We start from the raw sequence: 10938 nt of genomic DNA, 5'->3' as shown, positions 1-10938 counted from the left end.
GCCCTTGCGGCTAGCAGCTTTATCTGTACGGAGGGCCGATCCCTGCATCTCTAGTAAATACACGTGCTTGCAGTGTGACGACAGGGGAAACAATGAAATTATAATCCAACAATGCACAGTCCCTTTAGGAACAGTGTGCAGCTTTATCATAGGCTGAGCACAGAGCAGCTCAGCTTGGCAACGTCAGCGCAGTAGCTAATCCTGTACCTGGCAGGGACAGCCAGTTGTGTAGTCAGGGAGGTTACACAGCAGAGAGTGTGATGGGAGCATCCGCCTGCTGTGAGAGACCTCGGACACAGGGTGGAGGGGGCAGTCTCCCACAGCAGAGGAGGCTTTTGTGGGTCCAGCCAGTAACGAGAATGGAGCTATCGTCCCCTGCTGATCTGCAGGGCTGTTTCTGTATGGTCTCACGGGCTGGGGTGCCTTGTTGAACCATCAGGGCACAGCTCCCTGGGAGCAGCCCCCCTATTCAGGGCTTCTGGACTGATCCCTGACCCAGCAATCTGCTATTGGTATGATCATGAAACGATTTGCAGACCAATCATGAAAAAAGGATGATGTTGTGATCTGTGGCACTGTACAACTTTCAGTAAATGAAGTAACTTTATTAAACATCTGCATTTCTATAGCACCATTCACACCCTCAGGTCATTTATTACCAGTGAGGGACATGGGCAGTCTTACAGACAGCAACCAGCGCACAACCCCAGGGACCAGCATCAGTGTCAGGACTGGGAATTCTCCCCAATAGCACCTGTCCCATCTCCTGGGTACAACGCTGAAACCACCATGTGGGGGGATTAGTCCAGCCCGGAGTTCCATTACCAGCTCTGTCCACAGCGTGGAGCTCCAGCCCCTCCAAACAGACCTGGGGTGGAGCTCCACCATGGAGCTGTGCCCCCCCACAGCCCCAGCATAGAGCTTCATCGCTGACCCACGCCATGCAGATGCACCTTTCTCCAATTCTATTGGTCAGGCACTGTTGTCTTGGTCAGCCCCTCTATAGGAGCAGGCCTCGCAGCAAGTGTTGTAATTGGAGGTGCCTCTTCCACCAGGTGCCGCTGATCTCCCTCCCTCTCAAAGTGTTTGCTGCCTCCTGTGCTCCTGAAGACAGCGGGTGGTGCAGAAACTGTAGTCGAGATACTCGAAGGGGACTCGTCCTGCCAGAGATTGGCCACACAGCCAACAGCGCCTGCTGAGAGGAAGAGACAATTGTAGCTGAATCGAACCCAGGAGCTTGTGTAACAAATTCTGGAGTGGGTGACAGGCTCCCACGCAGTTCAGTTTATACAAGAGTTGGGAGAGCACATTAAACACTGGATGGACTGTACTTGGAATATCAGGTTTAGTTCAGTCCATCACACTACAGGGTGGATTACAGGCAGGAATACACAGTTGATGTTTTGGGCCTGTAATCAGGAGTCTTGATGATGAGTTTTGGCCTGAAACGTTGACTGGTTATTTCCCTCCACAGGTGCTACCTGAGCTGTGTGCTGCTCTGGATTTCTAGGATAGATAGTGGGTAGAGGTTGCCCAGGATGTTGCTTAGAATGTAGGGCTGTGATTACAAGGAGAGATTGCACAGGCTGGGTTTGTCCTCCCTGGAATGTAGGTGGTGACCTTAATGCTGTTTGTTAAATTATGAAAGAATGGATAGTCTTTTACCAGCAGTGGAGTGCAGAACCATAGGGCACAGATTGAAGGTGAGGGGAAAGAAATGCAATGCAGAGCTGAGAGGTACGTTTTCCCCACACAGTCTGGTGAATATCCGAACAAGGTAGGAGAGACAGGTACATACGTTCAATGTTTAAATATATTTGCATGGGAGATGAGTCTAATGTGGACAATGGGATTAACATAGGCCACAAGGTCTGTTTGTGTCTATGTTGTACTGATCCACACAGGTCCTGTCAGGGTTACAACAGGGTTTGTGACTGTGCTGTACCCTTCTACACAGGTCATGTCAGGATTACAACTGGGTCTGTGCCTGCTGTACTGATCTACACAGGTCCTGTCAGGATTACAACTGGATCTGTGTCTCTGCTGTACACAGGACTTGTCAGGGTTACAACAGTGCCTGTGTGTTTGTGCTGTACCACCCTACACAGCTCCTGTCAGCATTACAACAGAGTTTGTGACTGTGCTGTCCCCTTCTACACAGGTCCTGTCAGGATTACAACAGGGTCTGTGTCTGTGCTGTACACAGGTCCTGTCAGCGTTACAACAGCGTACAACACAAACAATCCACAAGTTGGGAAACAGAATTCCGATCTAACAGCCATCAGCAACTCCACCTTGCTGGACTCCCAAATATTTGTTCATATCTGTCTGCTGTACATAGTCAGCTGGGGAGAATGTGTTTACAGAATAACTTACAGACTGGAATCTAATGCAGGCGTTCACAGGGTTTATACATAGAACAACCTTACAGGCCCTCTGGTGCACGACTTGCACCAACCTTTTAGCCAACTCCAAAATCAACAACCCTTCCCCCCCCCCCCACCCTGCATAGCACTCCAATTTTCTTTCATCCATCAATGTTTACAAGGATGTTGCCAAGGGCAAGTTTGAATGGGCTAGGGCTTTATCCCCCTGGAGTATAAGAGAATGAGGGGAGATTCAACAGAGGTAAACAAAACTATGAGGGGTATAGATAGGGTAAATGTAAATTTTTCCACTGAGGTTGGGTGAGACTGGAATTAGAGGTCATGTGTTAAGGATGAAAGGTAAAATATTTAAGGGGAACCTCTTCACTCGGGTGGTGAAAGTGTGGACAAAACTGCCATTGGAGGTGGATGATGTGGGTTTGATTGCACCATTTAAAAGAAGTTTAAGTAAGTACAGGGATGGGAGGGGTATGTAGGGCTGTGGTTCAGGTGAGTCGATGGGACTAGGCAGAATAACAGGTTAGCATGGACTTAGATGAGCCAAAGGGCCTACTTCTGTGGTGTAGTGCATATGGCACCATGTGAGTATCTAAGAGTACTTATACACTCACTAGCCACTTTATTAGGTACTGGACTGGAACCTGGCGGTGTCTTCTGCTGGTTGACAGGTGTGTTCAGAGATGCTCTTCTGCGTATCTCTGTTGTACGGCGTGGTTATTTGAGTTTCTGCCACTTTCCTGTCAGTTTAACCCAGTCCGGCCATTCTCCTCTGGCCTCTTGCATTAACAAGCTGTTTTTTGCCCACAGAACTGCAACTCACTGGATTTTTTTGTTTTTTGCACCATTCCCTGTAAACTAGAGACTAGTTGTGTGTAAACTAGAGTTGTGTGTGAAAATCCCAAGAAAATCAGCAGTTTCTAAGATACTCAAACTACCCCATCTGGTACTAATAATCGTTCCACGGTCAAAGTCACTTACAGAGTCCCATTTTGATATTTGGTCTAAACAACGACTGACCCTCTTGACAATGTCTGCATGCTTTTATGCATTCAGTTCCTGCCACATGATTGGCTGATCAGATATTTGCATTAACGAGCAGGTGTACCTATATAAGTGGCCACTGAGTGTACAATGAGAGGTCGGGGTTCTGTTACCTGTCCGTTGGGACTGCTCCATTGCTGACCAGCTGCTGGGTGAAGCGTTTCTCTGCGGCGAGAGCTCTCTGCAATAAACCACGAGGTCAGTGTCCCTGACACCCAATACAAGCTCACCCTCAGGCAACATTCTGCACGTCAGCACAGCCCCTCTCCCCTTCCCGAGAGTGTCAGCCCAACCCTTTGCCCACCACTCCCATCCACTCCAGCCTCCCCTCCCTGACTGTATCAGCCATTCCTCTTCCCTCCTTGTGAAATCCCCAGGCAACCCCCCAACATCCCACCATCCTACCTTTCCCAAGAGCATCAGCCCACCTCCTTTCCCCTCCGACTTCGTCAGCCTGCCACTCCACACCATAGTCCTGTTGCTGATCGGGTTAGCCCACCCCTCTCCCCTCCTCCCTGACCATGTCAGCCACCCTTCTCCCCAGCCCATCCCTCCCCTTCCCATGTCAGTTCCAGGGAGCCCCCACCTTCTCTCGCTCACTCAATGCCAAGAACATTTTCCTCTCCATTTCTTCCTCCTCCAGTCTCTTCTTCTCTTCCCTCCGTTCTTTCTCCCTCAGTTTCCTGGCGGTTTTCTGCGCTCGCTTCTTAGCGGCTTTCTGTGCCTCCAGTTCACACGTTAGCGGTGTAGAAATCTGTTTGGGCACAACAAAATATCCGTACCACAGGACATCCACCGTACTGTTTCCAACTGTCCCTAAGTACTGCCCCCTACAGTGCGACCCTCCCTCTGTACCAACCCATTTTTTTAACAAACGCACAAAACTTATTCAAATACAAAAGATGTACAAAGGTTAGGGATTACAATACATTAGTGAATTCAAATTAAAATACAGTTATACCATAAGATACAGGAGCAGAATTAGTCATTTGGCCCATCGAGTCTGCTCTGCCATTTCATCATGGCTAATCCAATTTTTCTCTCAGCCAATCTCCTGCCTTCTCCCTCTATCCCTTCATGTCCTCACTAATCAGGAATCTTTCAAGCTCTGCCTTAGATATATATAAAGACTTAGCTACTTGTGGCAATGAATTAGGCATATTGACCACTCTCTGGCTAAAGAAATTCCTCCTCATCTCTGTTCTAAAAGGACAGAGATGAGGAGGAATTCCACGGACCAGCAAATGCCAGCCAGTTTAGCGAGCAGAGTGGCGGACACCCCTGATGAAATCCGGAGGAAAGCACACAGAGAATGCAGAGGGGGAATCACAAAGCCGAGGAAAGAGGACTGGGTCGAGACAACAGAGACTTTTGGAGAAGAGGAGTTCGGTGGGTAATACCGTTCCGGCTGACCAGAGGTACACTGAGAGCAGTAAGCGTAAAGGAGTTGGGTGCTTACTGTTCTGGCTAACAACGGATGGTGCAATTCGGGGCATATTACGATCGAGGAACGTGTTTGCAGACTGGATATTGAACTTTTTACTGTTGGACTTTGGCCACATTCCACTGTGATACAACACTTGGTGGCACAGGAGGTCGTTCCTGCCTGTGGCCATCGAATGTGCAGCTCCTCCCGTGGAGGGTCAGACACCCTGAGCCAAATAGACTGGTCCTGGACTTACTTTCCATCTGGCATAGTTTGCATTTTGTTGTTTGTTTGTTGGGGGTTTTTTGTATTGCTATACTTACGCTCTATTCTTGGTTGGTGCGGCTGTAACAAAACCAAATTTCCCTGGGGATTAATAAAGTATCTACCTATCTACATCCCTCTATTCCGAGGATGTGTCCTCTGCTCTTAAGGCTCCCCCACCATAAGAATCATCCTCTCCATATCCACTCTATCAAGGCCTTTATCCATTTGATAGGTTTCAACGAGGTCACCCCTCATTCTTCTTAAGTCCAGCGAATACAAGTCCAGAGCCATCAAATGCTCAAATACAGTTATTAGCATCTGTAATGCACTCAATTCCCTGGGGGGGGGGGCACTGTTCACAGAAGTTCCCCCTGTACTCATCAGGGTTACATGCTCTCTCTCTGAGGACACCCTGGCACGAATGTAACCCTGGAACAGGGGCAGGCAGAGCCCCCGACAGGCCAATGCCTTCATTCGCCAGCGGCCATCTTGACCAGGACATCCTCCGAGTGACCCACACCCCTCCTTACCGGGTGCTAATAGACCAGGAGAGTGGGGCTGACGTGCAGCCAGCACTTGAGAAGCGGCCCCTTCAGATGTTCAGACAGGGGCTGCAACCTCTCACGTTCCATGTAGACAGGCGTATTGACTCCTCCCGCCCCATGTAGACACGCGTATTGACTCCTCCCGCTCCATGTAGACACGCGTATTGACTCCTCCCGCTCCATGTAGACACGCGTATTGACGCCTCCCGCTCCATGTAGACACGCGTATTGACTCCTCCCGCTCCATGTAGACACGCGTATTGACGCCTCCCGCTCCATGTAGACACGTGTATTGACTCCTCCCGGCCACAGAAAGGACAGGTGGACCGTGTATCAGTGAATCTACCCAGCAATCTATTGTACGGTACTGCCCTGTGCAACACCCTCCAGCCCAGGTACTCAATATACAGGGGGAAAAGCCCGACAAAGAGAGACTTCCACTGGGGGCCTCCCTCACCACCTGATGGGAAGACAGGCCTCCATGCCGTGTCTGGATGGTAGGTGAGGGTCATGAAGTGAAAAGTGTGCAAAAGCAGTCCATACAGGATCCAGCTCAGTACAACTCCTGCTCATCCTGTGAGAAACCGTCTTCTGAAAAAGATCTTGGGGCTTGGGTCCCATGAGCACCTCTGGCGAAACAGAGGTTGGTGGAGACGGAGCCACTCCACACCCTCGAGCCACCACTGTGGAGGGATGGGAAACGACTTCCTCTACAGGGGCAGGAACAGTCTGACCGGAGGAGTCTCTACCCCAGAACCGCAGTATCTCCGGGTGAAAAGCAGGCAGTCCCGCACAGCAGAGCGGCTGACGCTCAACGCCAGGAGTCACGTACCCTCCTTATGGCAATGCCCACGGTGAAGAAAGTGTGTCGCCAGTGTGTGCCACCTCGGAAGGTGCTTGTTGTACAGGTATCTCTGCAGGGTCCTGAAGCAGAGCTGCCAACCGGGTAAGTACACACACCGGAAACTGACCGCCCTCCACAATCGGAAGACGCAGGGTCACAGTGGAGATTCAATCCCTCCTGTTGCCCCAGAAGAAATCCACCAACTTCCTCTGGATCCTGGCGACATATACAGAGGGTGGGACTAAAGTGACCAGCCGGTACCAAAGCATGGAGACTACCGGCTGGTTAATGACCGACGCCCTGCCCCGTACGAAATTGCGCAGAGTAGACACCACCAGCACCCCATCGGATAGAGACTTTTGTCTCCACGCCCCCCCCCAATTCTCTGCAGTGGAGCTTAGCTAGACCCCCAGATAGAAAAGGTACGTGGTGCTCCACGCGAATGGTCTTAGCTCCTCTGGCAGGGAGTCCATCTCCCTCTGGCCCACAAGAAGACCACAGCACTTTCCCCAGTTGACCCTGGCAGAGGATGTGGCTGAGAGGACCCACTGGCAGTCTTGCATCCTCTGTAGGTCAAGAGGGTTGGTGATCATCAGGAGGACACCATTGGCTAAGCCAAAAAGCCTACCTCATGCAGAACCAGACCTGCCAACTGCTTCTGAAGAAGGCACGCAGACAGAGTTTAGTTGCCCCATTGGGCAGCTCTGATGCTCCCCTCCAAAAGTAAAAGGGCACTGCCAAAGACCCATTGAACTTTAACAGGCACTCTGTGGTCCACGTCCGAGGAGGTAGTCATGATCCATCCTGTCAAATGCCTTCTGATTGAGAAAGAAAGATGACCGGCAGGCCAGACTCACGGGACTAGATGGATCATGTCCCGGATGAAGTGGATACTGTCCTGAACAGACCAGCCAGGGTCTTTTAATATAAGACTGCTCTAGGCGGATCAATGGGACAGTAAGGAAGCCAGGGAATTGGCTATTGCCTAGGCAAAGATCTTATACTTGGTGCACAGGAGAGACACCGGGCACCGATTTGTCAGGCAGCTAAGATCCCCCTTTTTCTGCAGTAGGACCACGATCATCCTATGCCATCTCACATTGCTAGGCTTCTGCCCAGGACCCTGGTGTAGTCAGCACCAGTTTATTCCAGAAGGCCCGGAGGAACAGTCAACCCGTCCAACCTCAGGGACTCACCGACCCGTAGCTAGTTAATTCCTCAAGCTATAGGGGAGAGTCCAGCTGCTGGACAGCCTCAGGGGTGACCTTGGCAGATCTGCCCTCAGCACTCGCTGCACCTCCTGACTTGGGTCCTATGAGAACAGGGTCGCATAAAATGAGTGAACTTCATTAACAATTGTCACTAGATCTGTGACTGAGTAGCCATCCTCTACCAGCAGCTCCACAAATTGCCTACACAATTCCCTCCATTTCTCCAGAGAGCAAAAGAAGGGTGAGGCATGGCACGGTCCAGATCCTGGATCCATGGCCTCATTAAAGCACCTCGGGACCCTCAGCACTTCCTTTTCCCCCGGTAACAAAGGAGCATACCCCCATGATTGGGCTCGCTTGAGACTCCAGGCCAAGGAGCTCGTTCTTGAGCCACTCGATCTGACACCCATTTCTTGGTCGACCCTCGTGCATATTCCTTGCAAAAACATTAGACATGAGCTCTGCCCACGTCCCACCAGAGCCTCAGAGGGTAAACCCCACTGCTCTTTCCTCCAGGCTTCCCAGGACAGATGGAAGAATAGCCAGACTCTCCGCCAACACCAGGCGGTGGTCTGAGAATGGCATCGCCGCATGGAGGCTGCCGATAAGCGGGGAAATGCGTGTTCTGGAAACTCATCCTGGAGATGGCTCAGAGTCAGGAGTGAGGCTCCAACAGATTTTGATGAAATCAAAAGATCCAGCCAGCTGTCTCACAGCTGCACTGACACTCGACTGCTATGAGGACCAGAGCAATCTCTCTCCTCGAGGGCTCGGTTGAAATCACCCCCGAGGACAATGCACTTGGAGCCCAGCAGCAGTTATCTCCCGAAACAAGTGCACCTGGGGCTTGGACGTAAATGTTAACTAAGTGTAGCGATACACCAACCAAGTGCACGGCGAGATGCAGCTAGTGACCTGGCTCGAGCTCATTAACCTTCACTATCTCCAGCTGGAAGGTTGGGGCAACAAGATCACCACCCTGTTCGAATCGGAGCTGAGGTGACTCATGTCATTCTGGGAGCCAGGTGGAGGTGTGGGTTTCCTGCAGGAAGCTCACCACATATCTCTGTTCCCTGAGGTCTGAGAGATGTCGGAACCCGCGGTAAGACTCCCTGCTGCCATTGATATCAATACTTGCTACTGTGACCTTCCTGACTGAGATACATCTTCTCACGAATGCCCTGGCTACCGGGAGCAGGCACATACCCTGTGCCCAAGCACCCTGAACAGGGCTCTCAGGAACTCCCTGAATCGGCGTCGCTCCAACACAACCGCTAACAAATCCCTCCCCCTTTTAAGGATAAATCGCACAAACCCAGGCAGGTCCCTCCATTGAGCAGACTCGATGGGCCAAATGGCTGACTTCTGCTCCTTTGTCTTATGCCTTATGGTTCTTCCATCGACTAGCGGCTAGTCAGGCCTTATGCTGCCCACGCAGAGTGCCAGCTAAGAACTCACGTATCTCCTCCACAGCAACAGTCTCAGACTCACTGCCGGGGATGAATTCCTCCACCATTTTGGCTTCAAAAGAGTTCTCCTCGTTCCCGTCACTGCATCCCAGGTCATCCTCACCTTCACTGTCCCATTCCCACATGCTCACCCCACTACGGGAAACAGCCACGTCCTCCCTGTCCCGTTCTCACATGCTCACTCCACTACCAGAAGTCTCATCAAGTGGCCCCACCACAGCCATGGCCCTAGCCTCAGGACCAGTGTAAGGTGGAGACACCACTTCCCCTTGGATCATCAACAGCACCCACACCCCGTGCCTGGTGCGTGGCAGGGCTGGCCTCGTGCACCCACATCCCGTTCCTGGTGCGTGGCAGGGCTGGCCTCGTGCACCCACACCCCGTTCCTGGTTCGTGGCAGGGCTGGCCTCGTGCACCCACACCCCGTTCCTGGTGCGTGGCAGGGCTGGCCTCGTGCACCCACACCCCGTTCCTGGTGCGTGGCAGGGCTGGCCTCGTGCACCCACACCCCGTTCCTGGTGCGTGGCAGGGCTGGCCTCGTGCACCCACACCCCGTGCCTGGTGCGTGGCAGGGCTGGCCTCGTGCACCCACACCCCGTTCCTGGTGCGTGGCAGGGCTGGCCTCGTGCACCCACACCCCGTGCCTGGTGCGTGGCAGGGCTGGCCTCGTGCACCCACACCCCGTTCCTGGTGCGTGGCAGGGCTGGCCTCGTGCACCCACACCCCGTTCCTGGTGCGTGGCAGGGCTGGCCTCGTGCACCCACACCCTGTTCCTGGTTCGTGGCAGGGCTGGCCTCGTGCACCCACACCCCGTTCCTGGTGCGTGGCAGGGCTGGCCTCGTGCACCCACACCCCGTTCCTGGTGCGTGGCAGGGCTGGCCTCGTGCACCCACACCCCGTTCCTGGTTCGTGGCAGGGCTGGCCTCGTGCACCCACACCCCGTTCCTGGTGCGTGGCAGGGCTGGCCTCGTGCACCCACACCCCGTTCCTGGTGCGTGGCAGGGCTGGCCTCGTGCACCCACACCCCGTTCCTGGTGCGTGGCAGGGCTGGCCTCGTGCACCCACACCCCGTTCCTGGTGCGTGGCAGGGATGGCCTCGTGCACCCACACCCTGTTCCTGGTGCGTGGCAGGGCTGGCCTCGTGCAGCGGGTACTGCTCTCTACCAGCCTGGGCTTGAGCCACTTTAGTCTCGACCGCCATTGCACTCGAGTTGCCTTGGTCACAAACCCCTTGGGCACCCCAAGGAGGACTTACGACCTCCCCACTTATCAGGACCCTGGCTCTCCACTCTTTCAGGAGGACCGTGACCCAGGAACCCCTGTTCACTCACGTTATTCCCTTCCCCGGTGGACGCAAGTTCCGAGCACTCTGCTCCACCCAAGGACGAATCATTCCCCTTACACAATCCCTGTTCGGAAGGGGTACCATGACACCAGAGGCTACGAGCTCTGGTGAGGCTGTCCTGGCAGAGAGTGAGCCTCTTTCTTGGGAGTCATGCTTGCAGCCTTTTGCGGGCGTAAATCTTCTCCCTTAGTCAGTTCCTATCTTTGGATTCAGAGGATGCGCAGCTTCCCATTTTTGTTCCTCTGATGTGGGGAGGTCCAATAGCCTCCATTTCAGCAGAACTCTTGGGCCTCAGCACCAGGTCCTCCCTCACAGCCTCTCCAGACCCTTGCTGAGCCACAGAGATATCCGTACCCACCAGGCAGGGACTAAGGGAAGGCCCTGGCTCATCCTTCTGCGGCGG

General features: G+C 53.1%; 1 protein-coding gene across 4 annotated transcripts in view; it reads right to left on the bottom strand.

Moving 5' to 3' along the window:
* Positions 1-1055: 1055 nt before the first annotated feature.
* LOC134348308 (tRNA endonuclease ANKZF1-like) overlaps positions 1056-10938 on the bottom strand; it is a 40261-nt gene continuing 30378 nt past the window's right edge. For 3 of the 4 annotated variants that reach the window (XM_063051480.1, XM_063051482.1, XM_063051483.1), the window contains 3 exons: positions 4015-4182; positions 3542-3609; positions 1059-1195 (listed from right to left, as the gene is read on the bottom strand). In XM_063051480.1, the coding sequence (XP_062907550.1) occupies positions 1078-1195; positions 3542-3609; positions 4015-4182 (354 nt within the window). In that variant the 3' untranslated portion in view covers positions 1059-1077. Of the gene's footprint in view, positions 1196-3541; positions 3610-4014; positions 4183-10938 lie in introns of all 4 variants that reach the window. The other variant, XM_063051481.1, reaches the window with a different exon arrangement.

The sequence above is a fragment of the Mobula hypostoma genome, chromosome 6 (assembly GCF_963921235.1).
Source record: "Mobula hypostoma chromosome 6, sMobHyp1.1, whole genome shotgun sequence".
NCBI lineage: Eukaryota > Metazoa > Chordata > Chondrichthyes > Myliobatiformes > Myliobatidae > Mobula > Mobula hypostoma.
This window is presented reverse-complemented; position numbering and strand designations above follow the sequence as displayed.